The sequence below is a fragment of the Montipora capricornis genome, chromosome 8 (genome assembly GCF_036669925.1).
Source record: "Montipora capricornis isolate CH-2021 chromosome 8, ASM3666992v2, whole genome shotgun sequence".
Lineage (NCBI taxonomy): Eukaryota > Metazoa > Cnidaria > Anthozoa > Scleractinia > Acroporidae > Montipora > Montipora capricornis.
This window is the reverse complement of record NC_090890.1, coordinates 53,869,203-53,889,202: the sequence shown is the minus strand read 5'-3', so window position 1 is coordinate 53,889,202 and position 20,000 is coordinate 53,869,203. Positions and strand designations below refer to the sequence as shown.

At 40.0% G+C, this 20,000-nt stretch overlaps 3 protein-coding genes across 3 annotated transcripts in view; 1 reads left to right on the top strand and 2 right to left on the bottom strand.

Moving 5' to 3' along the window:
• Nucleotides 1-693: 693 nt before the first annotated feature.
• Nucleotides 694-1,368, bottom strand: LOC138014155 (uncharacterized). Its single transcript, XM_068861172.1, has one exon. It carries the CDS (start codon nt 1,366-1,368, stop codon nt 694-696), a length of 675 nt encoding a protein of 224 aa, XP_068717273.1.
• Nucleotides 1,369-11,663: 10,295 nt separating this feature from the next.
• Nucleotides 11,664-17,412, top strand: LOC138014154 (uncharacterized). Its single transcript, XM_068861171.1, has 5 exons — nt 11,664-13,075; nt 13,524-13,860; nt 14,196-14,465; nt 14,735-14,936; nt 15,292-17,412. The coding sequence occupies exons 1-5, from the start codon at nt 11,664-11,666 to the stop codon at nt 15,525-15,527; spliced, it is 2,457 nt and encodes an 818-aa protein (XP_068717272.1). The 3' UTR covers nt 15,528-17,412.
• A 283-nt stretch (nt 17,413-17,695) lies between these two features.
• The window catches only part of LOC138013566 (ATP-dependent DNA helicase RecQ-like), a 3,415-nt gene continuing 1,110 nt past the window's right edge, over nt 17,696-20,000 (bottom strand). The window contains exon 3 of the mRNA XM_068860673.1: nt 17,696-19,156. Within this exon, the coding sequence (XP_068716774.1) occupies nt 17,961-19,156 (1,196 nt within the window). The 3' untranslated portion in view covers nt 17,696-17,960. The remainder of the gene's footprint in view (nt 19,157-20,000) is intronic.

The window sequence follows — 20,000 nt, the reverse complement described above, 5'->3', positions numbered from 1 at the left end:
GCTCGAACTGTGAGCCTGAGTGTTTAATGCCGTCCGAGTATCGTAACAAAGCTCAGATAAGATACTAGTTACAAGGTAAACATAAAGTAAGAACCACTCAGGCTAAAGCATGTGCAACCGCCTGATACGCAAACCCAAAAACCCAGTGGGAAAATAGGAACGTATTCCCCAACCAAATGCAGGCGCACTAACCTCTGGGGGCTAGAGGTAATATAAGATTTCCAGACATACAATGTGATCTAAAATAAAATTTGAAAGTTCGAGAGCTGAGATGAATACATTACATCCTGACGAACCTTATATATATAATATCTAAATAACATCAGACTAATTCAGTGCCATAGCGGCACCCGCGCATTTCATGCCAACAGGAAAATATTTACATTCTTTGTCGCTATCACTTACAGTTCAGCTCCGCCGAATGTAAATACATTTCCTATTTATATTCATGACTCGTACACAAGGATGGGTGTGCAGCTCGAACTGTGAGCTGCTGAGAATACAAATAACGGGAAAAACTAGAGGCCTAAAGAAATAGAAACAGCTAAATGGCTTTCCAAGGAGTCCTCGACATACCCATATTTAGCGTTCTCTGAACGCCATCTACCGTGCCGCTTGAACATTCTATCCGAAATTCCATTATTAGCGGCGGAAGAGGCACCGCCACTCCTGAAGCTATGCCAGGAATAGCATTTAGGATATAGTCCTACGTCCACTAACTTCTCTACATCTAGAGTAAGAGAGTTTAGAAGCTGAGCGGATAAACTGCCTTCCGGACTTGGTTTGAGTATTACCAAAAAGAAAACCATCGCCGCCATTGGCAGATGTGGGCAAAGAGAGCTGTGCCTGAGACAAGTACTTCAGAAGATTAGCCCAGGGACAAAGGTCGGTACCAGTTTTAACAATTGGAACGACGGCGCCTTCACGATATTGATCAGTCTTACTACCTTCGATAAACAGTTCAAAGTATGTGGCATGGGAAACTACATCTTTAAGCTTAAGATTGGATAATTCTTCAAATCTCAGGAACCCTGCGAAGGCAAGGAGAGCCATGGCCATGAGCCTCGTGTCCACCAATGACCCGTCAAGACTCTGGAAAAACTTGAGCAAAATCCCCCCTGTGATAGGTAATTTTTTGGATGTCTGGTGGGACAGCCTCCGCCTGGCTGACTCTAGGACTTTCTGTGGGAGTGTATGACTAGTTGGAGACTCTAAAGCAGCAATATCGTGCGCCCAGAGGATGCTGTACAAGGCTGACTGGACCGGGGATGGAGAAGTGGACGCTTGAAAGACACCAAGCAAGTACAAGGCAACATAGGCGGGTGTAGCACAGTAATCTCGGGAAACTTGGAGGCCCTGGAGCGCCATCGTTTAAAGCTGTTGAGATTGGTGAGTGTAGTATTATCTGCTATGGAACCAAGGACAACTTCGGGTAACTTGTCAGCCAAACGGCGCAGATCAGGGTCCTGTACATGAGTGAGCTCGGTCCACATAGGGCTGGAAAAGACGTCTGGGGAAAAAACAAAGGGAGAGGATACATGATAGGCATCCGCGAGGAAAAGAAAGGATTATGATACGGAGGGATGGGGTGACACAGAACATGGGGAACGCCACCCATAGCGAACAGTAGTAGTAACCGAGGCTATGCCCATACGCGGCCACCGAGGCACACGTGACCTCACGTGAGGTAAACCGAAAAACTCTAAACAGAGATAATTGCCATCGAGGCACATAAACAGGGAACGAGACAGGCCACTAACTGTGAACATGATAGCTAAAGCGTTTAATGCAGAACGATACAATGAAACATGGAATATGACAAAGAGAGCTAAATATAGCGGATAATGACTAAAGAATATATCATATCATACGATTACATATCATGATTAAACGAGCCGACAGACGGACGGCTAGAACGTGGGATTTGAATTAGGCCCATCGAAAATAGAGTCAGTGGAGCCCCTGACAAAAATCCCAGAAACATCTGTGAAGATAATCGCACACTTAACATAAAGATTGTAAAGGGACTGAGGACCGAAAAGCATGGGCCAAAATGGAGATGAAACCCACTTGGGAACGATCAAGGTTCCCTCAGCTTTGCACTCTACAAGATGCCTAATTACCCGGGGAGCAAGGAACACCAGGGGTACCAATCAATTATTCTCCTTTCCCCAGTCTTGACAAAAAGCGTCGACGCCCTGGGCGTGCGGGTTCCAATAACGGGAATAAAACTTGGTTAACTTGCGGTTATTAAAATTCGCAAAGCAGTCCACAGTATAGGGACCCCAAATGTGATTAATGTGACTGAAAAATTCAAGGGACACACCCCAATCATCAACATCAATAATCCTACTGATAGCAACGGCGTGATTATTGAAGGATCTGGGGATCCAATCTACTTGCAAATCGATGCTATTCCTGAGGACTATTTTAAAGATAGACAAGGCGAGGTGGTGAAGATCACGCTTCATGCTACCGCTGCGAATGATAGATGAAATATTACGGTTATCAGTAAACCATTGGACTGCGCAACCAGATAATGTTTTAGAAAAGCTAGAAAGGCAAACATGGACCGCCTGAAGCTCACGCCAGGTTGAACTACGGCCTGTCTCGTCAGGGGACCAAGGGAGGTGACAAATGACGTCGCTCGCATCGGAATAAACAATAATACGCGAACCGGAAAATTGCTGACCAATTGGCCTTCCATTCAAACACCGCACATTTTCTTTCCAAAAGAGAATTTCCTCCTTAACAGAGGGGGGCAGAGGGAATTTGGAATCCCAGCTGGACTGGAGGACGATGGACATATGAAGAAATTTTGTCATGAGGGTGGTGGCGTTACCAACAGCTAAGCTAAACGAATTGATCCTGCCTGCAAGGGCAGAGAGTTCCCTAGCAGAGGAACAATTAGCTTCCAAAATAGAATTAATGTCGGACAAAACACGCTTGATTTTCTTCCCTGGGATAAAGAGCAAACCCTGGAAGAGATCGACGGTGAAACCCAGCCAATCAATAACAAGAGTGGGGACCCAAATATATTTTACCGAATTAGGAACAAATCCAGAGTGCACCAGGTCTGACTTTACCTTAGTGCTATGATCCAAGGAAGCCCGAAACGAAGGGACTACCCCCAAAACCGTCGTCGAGTTAAACTACAATATGGATGCCTTGCTGCCTCCAAGAGGCGACGAGAGGCCTGAAAAGCTTAGTGAAATTATAAGGGGCTGAAGAGAGCCCAAAGAGAAGGACCCGGAAACAAAAGTATCTAGTCTTACCCTTGTAAAACCAGGATAACCCCAGGAAGGACTGGTGAGGAGGAAAAATTGGGACATGATGATACCCACTCTTAATGTCAAAGGAAAACATGAAATGACCCTTTTCTAAATAATTCAGAGCAACCCTAAGAACTTCAAACTTAATACTCTGTTTCCATATATGCTTATTAATGAATCTGAGATCCAAAATCAAACGCTTCTTCCCTGAGGACTGGACAGAAACGGACAAGGGATTAACGTTACGAGGAATAACGTCCGTTTCGAAAACCCGGTAAGTAAGAAGCAACTCAGATATAGCCTCCTCAACAAAGCTCGGATGAACTAGGGCAGAGTTGTTGTTCCTCGAAAAACTAGGTGGAGGCGTAGAATGAAAAGGATTACGATACCCTTCGTTAATGACATCTAAAATAAACTGACTAGAACCAATCGAACGCCAAAACTGTATATGGTTCCTCAATCTATCTGGCACAACAATATTACAACTAACACCCTGTTCATATTCGTAAAAATCAAAATTATAATGTTCGGAAAAATAACTGGATGACTTATCTCTGTTCTGTAGGGATTGGGAGGGCTCACAGGCTATCACACGCGCTTGTTAGGCTGATTTGCTGACGACTGGTAGTTCAGGACGGGGCACTGACTGCGAAAATGACCAAACGTTCCACACGCGAAGCAGGAACCCCCTCGCAAGCCAGGAGATGCTGTGGGCCAGCTGCCAGTGTACGGATTCTGTAACGCTGTAGGAAAAACTGAGGGTTGCAGAAGAGGGACGGGAGAACTGGCTCGCGGAGCACCGGAAAACCGTGGAAATGACGATCCTTGAGAGAAATTGGGTCTCTTCTTTTGGGATTGAGCGCGCCTTTGTTTCTGAGAGGCTCTTGCTTCAGCCTGCCTTATTCTTTTGTCGTCATCGCTATCGTCGGCAAGATCTCTGCGTTGATATTCGTTAACTACTTCCCAACCTTCTTCGGCAGAATCCGCAATAAGGATGAGCTTGTTCCTGTGGGCAAGCTTATTCTCACCTTCTTTTAATTCTTCGAGGGCTTTATTCACCTGAGGCGGTGTAGCTGCAAGGAACGAGGAGGCCGACTGAACGTGATCAAGCACTTGTGAATTAACTTCGAACTGCTTTTCGTTCCCTTTCTTCGTAAATTTAGGCGCCGATGAAGCTGCTGACTTTAACTTCTTGATCGCCAAGTTGTTTTCGTCTACTAATTCCCTCTTCAGCGAAGAAAAGCCAGAACGTAATTCCTCTTTGAGGTCGGACAAGGATTTCGCGCGGTCTGTCATGTTTTCGAACGGCATGATAACGGCTAAAATTTGAAAGTTCGAGAGCTGAGATGAATACATTACATCCTTACTTTCCAACCATCTTCCATAAAACAAAATCTGGTCTCAGTTTGAATACCACAGAAATCGTATGTGGGGAACATGTAAATTTGTAAACGTTTCTTGGCTTTTGTTTTCAACTCTTGTGATTGGTCAAAATCTTTTAAAACAAAAAACACCGTTTCAAAGTGGGCTGTAAATGAATTTTATTGCGTTAATGGCCTTCCTGTAGGTTTATGCATTCTCTGTGTAAAAATGATAACATTCCTATGTGGGGAAAGCACCATTGCCGCATAAGAAAAGAAATTGCTATCCACCTTACACGGATCATTACTTAAAGTGTAATTTATGTGAGTTTTTTGTAAATTAATGTACAATGCTTTAATTGTATAAAAGCAAAAATCAGCTTCAAAGTCGTTCAGACTTTCAGATGTTTGACTGCATTGCAAATGTTTACAGAAACATGCCTCAAAGGGATTTTTTTCACGGCACCAACCTTTTCTTTTATCTTGGGTTTCCTCCAACTCCTCCTCCATAGATGATAGTGGTGTGTGCTGTAGTACAACAAGAAGGCATCTTCTTGGCTAACCTCAGCATTTTCTGTAACCAATTTTCTGCCCAAACTTCCCAACAATCTTTTACTGAACCAATTCCCAGCACTCTACCCTCTTCCAATTTGAACTGTTAATCAACAAATAAATGTAGTGAAAAGTTTCAGTTTCTTCGGAAAAAAATAATTCATAATCGGCTCAGTCATATTCCAAACAAAAAAATACTACTTACCAATAAAAGATAGAAGCTTTACATCCAGATACTAACACACAATATCACATGTCCCCAAAAAATACCGGTAATAATAAAGCTGATCACTTCTAAGGGATGTGGCAACTGCAGACTGTCTACAAATAGCGCTTTTAAACGGTGTTTAAGTCTAAGCACCCATTTCAAATAGCGCTGAAAAACAACACCTGTTGGGTTTCCAAAAATGGCACTCGGATACAAATCTGCAAACTATGTATTGTATTCACTGTCTCGTTGGCACTTAGCGATAGCTACCACTAGTAATAAGTGAGAACGTTCAAAGGCGCTCAAATGAGACGTTCTTATTTAAAAATGAAAATTGAAATTTAAAAAGGGTGTGCCCGTTTTGGAGCTGGAACTATTGATTACCCATCGTTCGAAAACTGCGAGAACAATGACGGGGCCCGCGGAGTAGCTTTTGAAGCGCGGGCACCGCTACATCTCTTCAATTAAAGGGATGTGGCGAACTCCAGAAATGGTTAGAATGCATCTAAGTTTACTTCACAGCATTCTTAACACATTTAATTGAAAGAGTCAAGTGATTATCGAATGACTGGCGTCCTCATGGCCGTAGCTATTTAAAATCCTAAAAGAATTGAAGGAAATGCGAAATGCTAACCGCCATCGCAGGTGAGAGCCAAGTGACCTCTTTTTCGTAAACACAACGTTTCGTCAAGTTTCACACAAACAGTCTGGCTAGAAATGAAAACAGCAAATCAAAATGTGTTAACAAGTTCATGGTCAAATCCTTTAAACAATGAAAAGGTTTTCTTGGATGTAACAAGTAGAAAGGATTTGTATGAGGACTAGATATCAAGGGGAGTAACCGTGTCTATACAAGGTTTCTACACGTGCTTCTAACTTCTCTGAAACGTTGATTTGGTGGGGATGTAACAAAGAATAGTGCGTTGACAAAGTGATAAAACTCTCATTGTTAAAAAGTGCTAAAGTTTAAAAAAAAGGGGAAGAAAAAGTGCTAAAGTGCAATAAAGCGATCTAGAATGCCCATATAACAGGGGCACCCATGCAACGAGAATATAGTTCAAAACCACTTAAACATAGCATTGTTAAACGTATTTTAGTTACTGTATTTAAATGTAGATATAGGCATATTTTTATCCCCTAAAAATTTTTCATGTGTTCGGATTTCCTAACTGAAAGTCTAGTGATCCGAAAATTATAGGGATCAAAAGTTACCTTTTCGAAAATCATCTTCAGCCAGAAAAAAAGGTGACCTTTTTAGGTAAAAATCCGTCAAAATTGGGCAATTATACCATTTTTTAGATGTTCGAAAATCCTAGGACAGGCAGGAAAACAAGAAAACAAATGTTCCGAAAATTCTAGATCTCAAATCGTCTTCCGAACAGATATTTTCCGAAAATTGACGTTGGGTGCCCGTGATATAAGCAAAACTTTTCTATTATAAGCAGATTTATTAATGGAGTCTTTGACAGACCACTTCCAGCTCCTTTTCCAGTCAGCTTTAAACGCCATCTTAGAGGAGGGTTTGTCTAAGCTTCGTACAACAAATGGTGAGTCATTCTAGGCTGACATTACTCATATGTCAAGAGTTGACCTACCAGGGGCCTCGTAGGATGGGTTGATGTCTCATGGCTTGGGTTTTTCCTTTTCAGTGCCACAAATTCCGAAGGGCCTGCTTTGGAAATTATATCTGGCCCTTTCCCACCGGTTTCGTGGGATTAATCGGGAATGTTATAATTGTAAGTTCGAGTTCTTACTTGACTCGATTTACTAAAAATAGCAAAACGTTTGGAACCAAAATATAAACACACTGAGCGTAACCTACCATATGAAGCATATCTGGACTGTTTTCGTCCCTTATTCAAGCTCTGTTGAGGCCTATGTTAGGTGTCTAAGAATATGTACCACGGCTAATTATGGAAAAAAAACTACAGAAATTTTCACTTCACAGCAACAGTAAAAATAAAACGTTTCAACCACAGTAACAAATCCACTCTTGCTTACCCAGTGATTATTCAAATCTCCCCCGCCCCGTTATAAAGGAAAGTATTAAACACGTGATATGCCTATCGAAGCAGAACTCGTTATTAAACGATCGATTAATGGTCTAAGTTATGCAAAGATCGAATTATCAAGGCATAAGGAAAGCTTGAAGAGCCCTTGGTGGAGCTATATCAAATTTGTATGTCGAGCACGTCTTATCAAAACGTGCTTTACGTTGCTGCTAGCATACCTAAGCCAATAGACGCACTCCGTACGGCTATGAACTTATTGCTAACTTAGTTCAAGGCTCTTCCTGTTTCCATATTGATTTCCCAGTTGGTTTTGACAAAGCGTGGTGTCGTCTTTAACAGATAATGTTTAAAATAGGCCAAGTATAAAGATCTTAAAGCAAGAAATATGTGCACAGTTATAAAACAAAACAAATAAAGTTAAGTGGCTATGTAAAAGTAACTTTCTATGGTTCGAGAGCATTGAAAGAAACTGCCCTCGAGCTCTATGGCACAGTCTACGTCGTCTAGATTACACCTATTCCACCAGTGCCTGCAACCATAGCAAATACCATTGACAATTTTAAAAAAACTAATGCAACAAGGGAGCCACACTGACCTTGTATTCTGCACTGCGCTGTTACACAGCGGATCTTGATCGTCGTAACAATCAAACAGCACTTCTAATCTTCTGAGAAGATCGTCTGCACTGGCCTTTATCACAAATTCTCCTTTATTATATTCCGAAATCAAGTGCCTTGGAAATAATTTCACTTCACTGTTAGCTGTTCTAGTAAATGGACCGACTAGCGCATCAGCAACGACACGTTCGACTATATTCTAAGAAAAGAGTGTTTCCCACCGGCACGACACCACAGTTTAACCTTAGAAAGTAACTTGTCATGTCACCGCTGCGAAGGCCGGACCAATGAGGACCTGAGATATTTTGAACAAGTGCGGTAGGGCCAATCAAAATAAAATGAAAATCAAATAAAATAAACAAACAACTCAATGAGCTGTCAACAGGCGATAATTGCAACGTCTAGTTAATTCCAGAAAATGTTAGATAATTGCAATGTCTAGTTGCATGCGATGAACCGCTGGGAACGATCACGAGACAGATCAAGGAGATTTCCTTCGAGCTAGACGTGTCGAAAACAGTCTAAGGGAGATGGATTCGGAAAAGCCAAATTTTCATACGGCGAAACTGCCAACAATCTGGTGGGATCTCGTCGAACATTACCTCCTAGGCCTGGCGGTTATGTTTTCAGTTTCGCTGGCAAAGATCGGCTTAGCAATTGCGCGAACTTCCCAAAAGTCTTCGAAACACTACGTAATACTAATAGTATGCTGCAACAGCAATCACCTGAGGAAGAATAGATAGATAGGTCTTTGAACTGCACTGACGCACGCTGTAGTCGATTGACACAGTCAACATTTCTGCAACACCACAACGTTCACTACGTATGACATTTACTCTTTCTTTTAACCTATGGAGTTTATTTTTGAGTTTAAATCAAAATACTTCTGGGGTCATATAACTGCAACGCGACTAAATTCATCAAAAGGAAAAAACAAGACAATCCTGAGGTCCTTTTTCTGTACACACATTCCCATTCCCAAACCTAAATAAAAAGCATCATCTCGAGGCTCTGGAGAATAAACAGCATTTGTACGAGTTTATTCCCTAAAGGTAAGGTAAAGGTACACCTTATTTAACGTCGGAAGTTCCTTTACTCTCTAGAGAGTACTCTCCCAGGACGCCGACGGTGCGCCGACGGTGGACTCATGCAATATTTGCATGTTAAAAACTCTCTCTTTAATTTGAAAGGTTAACTGGCCCTTTTTGCTTTGTCAAATAACTATCCAGTCAGTATTGTAAAATAAAATATGGGTGGGGATGAAGTGTTCCCATGCGGGTCACCCTTTGCCCCATAGACTCACTGAACTAAGGTTGTGTGCCTTCTGATCGCGCACGGTTACCATAGAAACCAGACCCCAGTTGTTCAAACGATGGATAGCGCTATCCACCGGATAAATCACTATCCAGCGGATAAACACTAGCAAAACCAATTGAGTTATCCAGTGGTTAGTGATTTATCCGGCGGATAGCGCTATCCATCGTTTGAACAACTGGGGCCAGGGGTGCAACCCTAGATAGGTAAGGACCTCTCAAGTAAGAGGATTGTGGCCGTGGGGATTGTAACCCCTTGGCGAAAAGTCGAAAACAATGCCTATGCAGCCGTGGGGATTGTAACCCCTTGGCGAGGATTGTAATCTCGCATTGCCAACTTGTAGTCATGGCCTTGGGGATTGTAACCCCTTGGAGAGGATCGCTACCTCTCTTTGCCGAACAACTTAGTTAACCTACCTTTTCATGACTGCTAATGGAGTGCTTCATTTCCTACCTTATTACCCCACAAACTGTTGTCTGTTACACCTTGCTGTCATGGGTTAGGAACATTAACTTCTCACCGACTCTACATTTTAATTTCACATTTGACACGCACCTCTCTATGCTAAACTTGATTTCCGGCAAATTTAATTTAGTTTCAATTTAACAATGCATTAAAAAAACTGCGAAGTGTCCCAACTCCTGCACTTAAGGCTTGGGTTCACACAATATCCTCTTTTAAATAACAACGGAAGGGTATTGCACAAATCCCGTAATACACCTCTTTACCCCCCAAAATTCTGCATAGGCATTGTTTTCGACTTTCATGTCCCAAGAGAAATCGCAAACAATGGTTATGCAAAAGTTTTTTTTTTTTTTTTTTTTGGGGGGGGGGGGGGGGGAGTAATAGAGGTGTATTATGGGATTTTGCAAGTAGTGAATGGGCGTCTTTGTTGCGGACACCTCACACGCATTTATTTCCTTTAACTTGTCAGTATTTCCAACCCAACTTGGTATTTTGTGAAACGTCCCACGTTTGCTTCAATTGCCGGCTAGAGTAAACTGCACCCTCTTGCTGATGAATTATTATCAACAATCCATCAGTTTTATCTTTAATATTCTATTCCGTAACAAACACGAACGAAACATATCCACACGGTTTCTAAATGTAATTTTCCTCAATTATATTGACCTTAAAAAAAACAAAGTAGTCTTTATAAAATAGTGACCTCAAGCCAATAGACTTGTCCCATTTTCCTCATAATTTACACCCAGAAATTCGTCTATACTTTCACTCCGTACAGACAGTCTGGTTAACAACAACGTGCAGTCTTTTGTACTTCAGCTAAAATGAGTTACAGACACACCCTACTTGCAAATAGCAAACCTAAGACGTATCACTTACGCTGTTACAATTCCAAGACGAAAAATGTTACAAAATAATTATCAATTGAATAGGCCATTTCCGAGTTCACGGCTGCCTCCTCTTCAGAGCGAGTCTAAGTGCGAAGTTTTTCTTATGAAAATTAATTTTCATATGTAAAGTAGAATTAACATCACAAAAACTTTGCACGTAGACTCGGTTTGAAGAGGAGGCAGACATGAACTCGGAAATGGCCTATTAAATTAAATTTTTCACATTAAGATGCAATGGCTTGCGCAGGCCACAAGCATTTGAAGACAACAATAAATTAGATTATTTTGATTTCATTGGTTACCGTATCTATATCAACACCACTGTCTTGTTTTCGGAAGTTCCTGGTAGTCTGATAAAAGTTTTGGCAATTGAAAGAGTTCTCACTGTGATTTAGTTGAGAGTACTTAATATAGAAGTTACAGGATGGATGAGGAACGAGTGTTCAACTGATAAATTTCTTGAGTGGGAGTAAAAAAGACCAAACAAACAAACAAAACACTTCGTGAATAAGTTAACACGTCAAAGTTACACCGGCTTGTTTAAAAAGGAAAGAAAAAAAATCCGGTCCTATAGACCTTATTCATAAATGGCGGCCAGTTTATAATTATTTTGTCGAAGTGCAAATTAGCCTACCAAGCCTCGATACCATACAGTGAATTGAAAAGAATTCTTGCTCTAAAATGTAGCCTGTGTAGCAGACGTTTTCCTTTCCTTTGCCAAACGCTCGCGAAGTGGACGAGACGAAAATTACGAGAGATTGCAAAAAATAAAGGGGGAGGGGGTGAGGCGACGGAAGGAAACGCCTGCAATCAGACCCAGACATTTTACCGAACGCCCCCAGACAGACCGCATTCACTTGGGACACCAACTGTCACATTAGAGTAAATGATCATTAACTTCCGGTATACCATTTTTGACAGCTCGCGAAAAGCAAACAATTCGCGCTTTCCTTTCCAACGCAGAAAAATGATATGGCTTCGAATAATTGCCGCGTTTGTCATTGCTCGTTTAAAACGAAGTTCGGAAATTTTACAAAGAATCAACAGGGATATATGTCCACAGAAAACTTGTTCAAGCCTTCCAACAGAAAAGATTGCCGTGGTGTTGTGTTAGCCAATATCTTGGAAAGTGTTGGAATTCCTCTCGATCGAAGCGAGACCTACTCACATCGCGTTTGCAATCCTTGTGGAAGAAAAATCCGCAATTTGGGCAGTCTACATGCTTTGATAGACAAAGAAACCAGGAAACCTGAAGAAAATCCCTCGAGGGAAGACGAAAAGGTGCCAGCAAAGAGCAAAGACGCGGGAAAGAGATTATTTTGCGAGCGTACCCCAGATCAAAACAACAGATCTCCAAGCTTGAAGTCCCAACGTGTTAAATCACCCGAGAAAAGTATTTCGTCCAGGAAATCTCTAAGCTTTGGAAAGGATGCAGTGTCTCGACAAACTAGTGTTCAGGACGAGATGTTATCGAAGCTGAATATTGATGATTTGCCCGCAGCAGAGGAACTTCAAGTCAAGGTTGTTAGTTTGAATGACGGTAAGGTAAAAGTACATTTACCTTCTGAACTGACAATTAAAAAACTAATCTGTTGCCTGGCTTTAAAAGAATGGAAAACGGCTTCCAACCTAGTTTTGAAACACGCAGAATTAAGAGAGGAATTGAAAGTCTCCTTTGCCAAAGGCATTTCAGAAGAGTTCAAAAACTATTTTAAAGCAGGAACGATTCTGCAAGCCACAGAGCCGGAAGAGCTGGCAGCCTTTTCAAACAACCTGCTCGTCCAAGAAGTGCGAGTTTTTTGCCCACTGTGGCATCACTGCGTTCTAGGAGCAACCGGCCTGAAGGAAGACGACGTCAAAGCGTGTGGCCCAAAAACCAATTCAGTCGCTCTTGTAAGCTCTGTTGTTGCGCGCACGAGAAACAGTACAGCGTCTGCTGCGCAATATAGAATTTCGTCAATTTTATTCCACAGTGGCGCAAAATTTGAGGACTTAATTCGCTTAAATCGTCTTGGTGTTTGCATGTCACCTAAGATGGTTCTTTCAATGCAACGAAAAATGGGGGAGCAACTGGAAGCAAAGGTTAAAGTATGGAAAAAACGCATCGAAGACAACAGGGGAACTCTTCTGCTATGTAACGAGGTTGCAAGAAAGCAAAATATTCCTCCAAGTGGCGAATCAAATGATGCCATGGACTATGAAATGGAAGTCGATTTGTCGGAGAATAGCTTGAAACAATATGACTATTTTACTCCTGAAACGTATGCACAGATGCTAAAATTGATAAATGATGCGAAAGAAAAGAGAGGAGATGCTATCCCAAGCAACAAAAGTCTTCAAGAGGTCCTTACAAATTTGGAAACTGCGAAACTACCATTTTACAAGTAAGCTTAAATAATGATGCTGTTCTAATTTTGGATTTCCTTAGACCAACTGTAAGTAGGTGTGTAACTAGGGGAATTATATCATGCATTGATGGTGCTGCTGATGATGATGATAATAATGATAATAATAATAATGATAATGATGATGATAATTGTAGTGATAATAATAAAACAGTAAGTATATGTTAAGGATTTATTATTTTTCACTCAAAAGCTATGCTTTGTGCCCGGTGTTCTTGTGCCCTGCACAGCAGACATAAGATTTTAATTGCATATAATAGTAGTAATAATAAAGTGAAATGGTGATGATTACTTTTAAAAGGTAAATTTGTAAAAATAAAATAACTGCCATTAAATAATTTAGAATGTGTAAATAACACTGCTGTCACACTATTAATGGTACAGACCATTTAACCTGATGATGTACATGTTCTATTTCTTTTAAAAGACTGGTTGGTGATAACATTGATCATGAGACACATGCCAGAATACAAAGTAAGGAACACACAAATCGTTCAATTCACTGGACACACCAGTATGCAATTCTAGATAGGGTGCAAGACCCCACCCTTGAGAAGCACATAAGTCAAAAGGATGTGGATGATGTCCAACTCATTGAGTTACTGCCAGATAAAGATGTACAAGCCAATTTTCTTCAAAATTGGGCTATTCTTGCAAGTAGAATAATCACAAAGTACCTACCTTCTCTGAAATGTTTGAGTGATGTGGTAATTCGTCACATTCCCCATGAGTACTCCGAAGAAATGTCCAAGAAATCTGACACTGTGAGTATGTTCATGCTATATTATGTTTTGGGTAACATTTTAATTTAATATTGTTAGGCAAAATATTTGTTTTTTTTTGTTATTTCCATTTTCACCGTACCTCAATAACGAAGGGTATAAGGTGTAGTCAATTTGTACAACTGAATCTTCCACACATCAACAAATCTGAATGAATGAATGGCGCTGCCTTCTATACCCCATCACCCACTCTCCCTTATGGGAGTAGCAAGGATCAGTCCTCGTAGAACTTTTGTTTGAAAAACATATATTTTTTGCTTTTTTTCTAGTTTTGAAGAAACATCAACTTTCTTGTAAATCAACTTTTCATTTTTCAGTGCATGTTGTCAATGGAATTTCTCAATCCCAATGTTGCTGGTGACATGGCACAGCTCCTTGTACACAATCAAGAGAAATTTGTTCCGTGCCTTGAGACAGAAACCCAAAAGGTCATTCTTGAAAGTGTCCCTCTCCATGGGGATCAACTGTTTGAGGAGAGAGCCAGAAATACTGCATGGACCTTCAGAGATGGAATAGATGAGTACGAACGACTGGAAGGCATTGGTCATGAACATGCTGACTGGCATGCCAAAATGACACTCTACAAGGTGAGTGGCTTTTTATCAATTGCAAAAAGTAACAAAAAAGCATGACTGCAAATTGAAAATATTTAGAATATTAATAGAACATATTTTTACAACTAATTAATTAATTAGTTAGTACGTAGCTATTTGAACCAGTAATGAGATAATATCAAGTGGAATGGGTCTTGACTGTGCTCCTGGTCTTGAAAGGGAAATCATTTAGGCTAGTTTTGTTCTTTTGTATGATGTACATTTATGAAGTCTAATGACTTGTTACATTGTTTGTACTGCAGACTGAATTTAATACATTTGTTGACCATTCTTCTGTTGCTGAGAAAGGAACGACACGAGCCAGCATGAACCGAACGGGAAAAACCAATGCCGCTAAAGGTGTAGAGAACCACTATAATGAATACAGTGAGTTCCACGCGAGAGAGTTTGAAGCCCATGTGTGTGCAGCTTTCATGGAGATGACAGGGATGAAAACTATTAAAGGTTTGACATCTCTGTGATAAAACATTGTGCAGATAATGACTGTAGATGAGGACACAGAACGTGTGAGATCCATTTTTGTTCCTCGTGTCCCATCCACTCATGACTTGATACTAGGTTTTTAAATTAGACAAAGTTGTTTTCTATATTTGAACCCTAAAAAATCGACAGTGGTAAATATTAATGTAGTTATAAATGTCAACACAGGTTACATGTTTGAATTCCAAGATAAATTTGAGACAGCTTTATGGGAATTGAAGTAAGAAGTGGATAAAACACTGATGCCACCATATTGGGCTATGGGTATTTTCTTGAATATCTTCATTGTGAACGTATGAGCTGCTATTGCTTTTTTTAGATACACCCCAAATCAACCTACCACACACGTCGGAACTGAAGGCAAGCAGGGGAAAGTGGCTGATAGAGATTTGTCAGCAACTTGTCAAGAAGTTTGTGTTTGACATTAGAGAAATCAATGCTCTAGTGGACCAAACCCAACAGCTTGATAACGCAATGCGGGAAGCTCCTTTTAAGTGCCGCTTTGAAAATTGTGATAGAACATACGGCTATCACTCTGGACGCGTAAGGTACTAAAGTGTTCTTCTTATACATTTTACAGACTTTACAGTACAATACTTAACTCAAGATGGGAAAAACAAGTAGCTGATATGTCATGTTTCACAGCTATTTTCCAGGACGTACTATTAGTAAACTAATATCAATTTTTTACACTATAGTTGCAGGGCATGTACTAACTTTACTTGTGTTAAATATCACAAAGTGCCTCATTATTAATTTTAGACCACTGGAATCCTTGTTTCATATTGCTCCGAAAGACCTTTAATGCTAATTGTAGAGGAGACCTCAAGGAGTCCTGCACCGTAATTCAGAAATTGATTTTTATCAATAACAATTTGTGATTCGTAACACATGCATTAATGCATTTGTCCACAGGCATGAAGTTTCATCTCACAATTTGTCCTTTGATAGTGGTCATGATGATAGAGATCAACTCGGCTATTTCTTTTGCCGCATAAGATGTGGAGAGGTTTTCAAGACAAAGCAAACCAGAAAGAGGTATCTTGACGAAGATTGTACCCATCTTTGATTTAAAAATACTAAAATATTGTTTCAGAAATGTATAAATTAGTTCCATTTGTTACATGATTTCTTCCATTCTGTCAGGCAAACATTTTCAGCCCTTCAATCAAACAGTTCAATTCACGTTGGAATTTTTATTTCCTTGGCTTAAATATTTCAACTATGTAAGTGATCGGGATAAAATGTTCTTGGCAGTATCAAAACAGAAGGAAAACGCTGTAAAAATTGGGAAAGTGATTACCAAAGGTCAATCTCATGCTGCAAAGTAAATATCAGCAGTGGTTTTGCTTATACCATTGATTTCATAGCAAGGTGATAGCAGAACTTCCTTAGAGACTCTGTTTACTGAGATAATTGAATGAACAATGATTTGAATTTTTTTTATAGGCATGAACTTCAGCAGCATCAAAAAGCCTTTGAGGATGAAGCCAGTGATGGACCACCCAAAGATTCAAATGAAGATTTTTTATTTAATTATCACAGTGCAAAACTTGCTTTTGGTTTCATATTGTTTGAGTTCAGTGATGCTATCAAAGAAGGAGATGGCCACAGGTTGTTTAACCTCTATAAATTAGCTCTTTTAATCTACAAATGTAATGGCCATTTCAAATGTGCCTACATTGTGCTTCTTTACTTAGTTAAGTGCATTGCAATCCTTTCCAAGTTCCAAGCTTTTAGACTTAAGTGGAACCGATTTTTCAATAGGAGTGGAGGTAAGGGGAAGAATATACCCTTAGATCTTGAAAAAGAATTTCAAAACAAAGATCTCAAGGTTACCTGGGTTGCACTGGGACCAAATTTAGATGAAAATAATGCTGAACGCACTGCAGGCTGCCTGGAGTCCATGAGGTTAATACAGACCTCTGTTGATCGTGACTGCAATAAAGATAAGCGGACCAGCCACAGGGCATGCCCTAAGGAAGTGGAAGCAGTTGAGCAGATAACAAGTGACTTGATGGAGGTTGAGGCCTTCCATAAGCAGGAAGGTAGAGAGGGATATCCATCATTTCCTAAATTTGAAAGAAATCTCTTAAAGAAGCTTGATTTCCGAGACCTTCATAAGTGGATGAAAGAGCATCTTCAGCTCTGGGGATCAATTTATCAAGAAAAAGACTAGTCCATTTTGTAGTGACAGTGTAACAGCTGCAGTAACTGTGAAATTAAAAAAATGAGGGTTATGCTACAGGGAAAATTGAAAACCAACTTTTTCTTAACCTTGTATTGTTCTGCCTGTGTTTTACGTGCCATAAGTTCAAGATTATGAAGGATCCATCTGTATACTATAATTTCAGTGCATTCATGGTGGAGAGGTATATGGTGTACTTATTACAGGTGAACTGTTGTTGACAGGGAAACCCCATAGAGACAGCTGACTGAAACACCAATTCTTTTTACATGAACCTTAGTATGGGTAACCAAATGGTGACGCGAGAAATTAGGGAATAATTTCACACATGTTTTGTCCAAAATCAAATTATTTCCTGAGCCTCTAGGCAAGGGAAATTATTTGAGTTTGGACAAAATGCAAGTGAAGGTATTGCCTAATTTCATGGGTTTACCATTTGATTAGCTATTAATAACATGGGTGCCAATTTACTCCTTAATTTTCAAACCTGGATGCCATTTTAGCACTATATGAAAAGTTGCCATGGCAATAATGTAATTTCACATGTGAAATTATAAATTAACGCTGAAATTTTACGCCAAATTTAACGAATAATTTGTAACCCATGTTATTACATACATAATTCATTTTACATGATACAATTTAAAGAACTGAACTGAGATGTACATGTAATATAAATGAGAATAAGGGCTTTCTAATAAATACTGTTACTCATACACATACACCTGATTAAGATTATTATTATTATTATTATTATTATTATTATTATTATTATTATATTGCAAAAATAACTTAGCAGATTAATTGTATTGGTCACTGCCACTGTCAGAAGAAGAGTCTGAAAAATCAATGTCAAAGTCCAAATTATTTACATCTAAAGGCAATAAAGTTGGGAATTGCTCCTTGTTGTTGAAGAAAGCAATGGTGTCCTCAAAGTTGGGAATGTCAAAGAAAATCTCTTGCAGCACCTCTAAAATCTTTATTGCGTCCTTCAGAGAAAAAACAGGAAAGTTTTCTGTTATGTCTTTAACAGAAAAAATTATGGCACAATTGTTGGAAATGTCATCCACAAGTTGAGGTGAAAAGCCATGTGTAGAAGTGCTGTCTATTGAACACAGTTCAATTGATTGACTTAGAACTTCCATCAATGCAACCTTTACATCATGTTTGTCATCTGAGGTAACTAACCTCTTGTGAGGATGTTTCTCCACTTCACAACTTTCACTAGCTATTTCAAATGGCAAAATTTCACCATCACATTTAGTACCACCACATTGACAATTTGAGCTGCAGTAGCTGCAGCACCCATGAAGTGGTTGCTGTGGCACAATCGAATTGTCCAGAGATTGGAATGCAGATACCCTGTAGCAACCTTGAGCACGAACAAACTCCTTGACCTGTTTTTCACAGGGGCCAAGTTGCTGCCCATGATAAAAGACCACAATGTGGGATTGCAAACCATCCCTCCCAGCTCTCCCTGCTTGCTGCAGCTGATCTAGGATGGTCCTTGCTGGACCCCAGTTAATAACATAACGTATGTCGGGAAAGTTTATACCCATGCTAAGGGCACTTGTAGCCACCACAATACGCTTCACTCCATTTTCTTTAAATGATGCCACCAATCTTTCTTTACTCGCTGGCCAGGAATTTGAATGGTAGATCCCAATCAGACAGTTTTTGTTTTCCTTGTCTCCAGAGTAAATTGCATTGCCAAGCTTCATCATCAGGTAATTAACAACACTGGCAATTTCATTTAAGGTGTTGCAGAAGATTATGGTTTTGGGACACTGTGTACCTTTATTCAACACCAAATCTACTAGCCATTGCAGCTGCTGGAACATTTCGCCCTTTTTCACTTTCTTGACTGAAAATCGCAAATTTTCTCTGTTGGGGCTCACAAGGACAGTAAGAGCCTCTGGTTGAAGGCAAAGTAAATTTTTTATGGTGGCCTGTGTGCTATGGTCAGCTGTCCCAGTAAGTGCAGCAATGGGTGTCCCTAAAATAAAGCAGCAGTTGACAATTATTCACAGAAGTGGAGGTATGGTTGTAATGTTGTCATCCTCCTTACTGCAGTTAACTTCTTTTTGTTTTGTTTTTTAAGGCGAAAGAGGTTGAGCTCTAGGTTGGAAAACCCTTTTCCCTGAGAGCCGTGATTGTCTTTCTAAAAAGTGACTGTAACAGAATGCCTGTATGTCGCTAAAATGTAGAGTTTGCTAGCTTTTTTAGAGTTGGGGAGGGATCGTAGATCTTTTTCACTGACACTGAGGTGAATAATTGTTTTAGTATATACCACACAAGCTGAATAACTAGCGGACCAAAGAGTAACTTTATTTGTGCCAATATACAGGCGAAAGCCATTCTGTTTTTCTTTGGCTCCTCGAAGGTGAAGAGTACTTCACTAATGACCTCCGAGCTAGCCAATCAGCGTGCCCAAAAAGTACTATCCACTTGTGTGGTATATACTAACAGTTAACATTAATACTCAAATAGAGCATAGTCAATTTCTTTATGGGTAACGACAAGGAAGAACCATTGAGTACCTTATACTGCTCACATGAAAAAGAATAATTATAATATCCAGTGAAAATCTGCATATAAGAACCTAGATTTCTTGAGGTTAGGCAGGACAGCTTCGTATATTTTAAGGTATTAATAGTTTTCAAAATTCAGACTGATTAGGTTCCATAAAGGTCCAAGAAGAACATCGAAATATAATTATTTTTTATTTTATAATAGATTTAGAGTTTACATCATCCATATTGCACTGTAGCTTTATGGAAAGCATATTTCTAGTGAAAACCCCCCAAAATGTAAGTTAGGGCAAACACAATGAAGCCTAT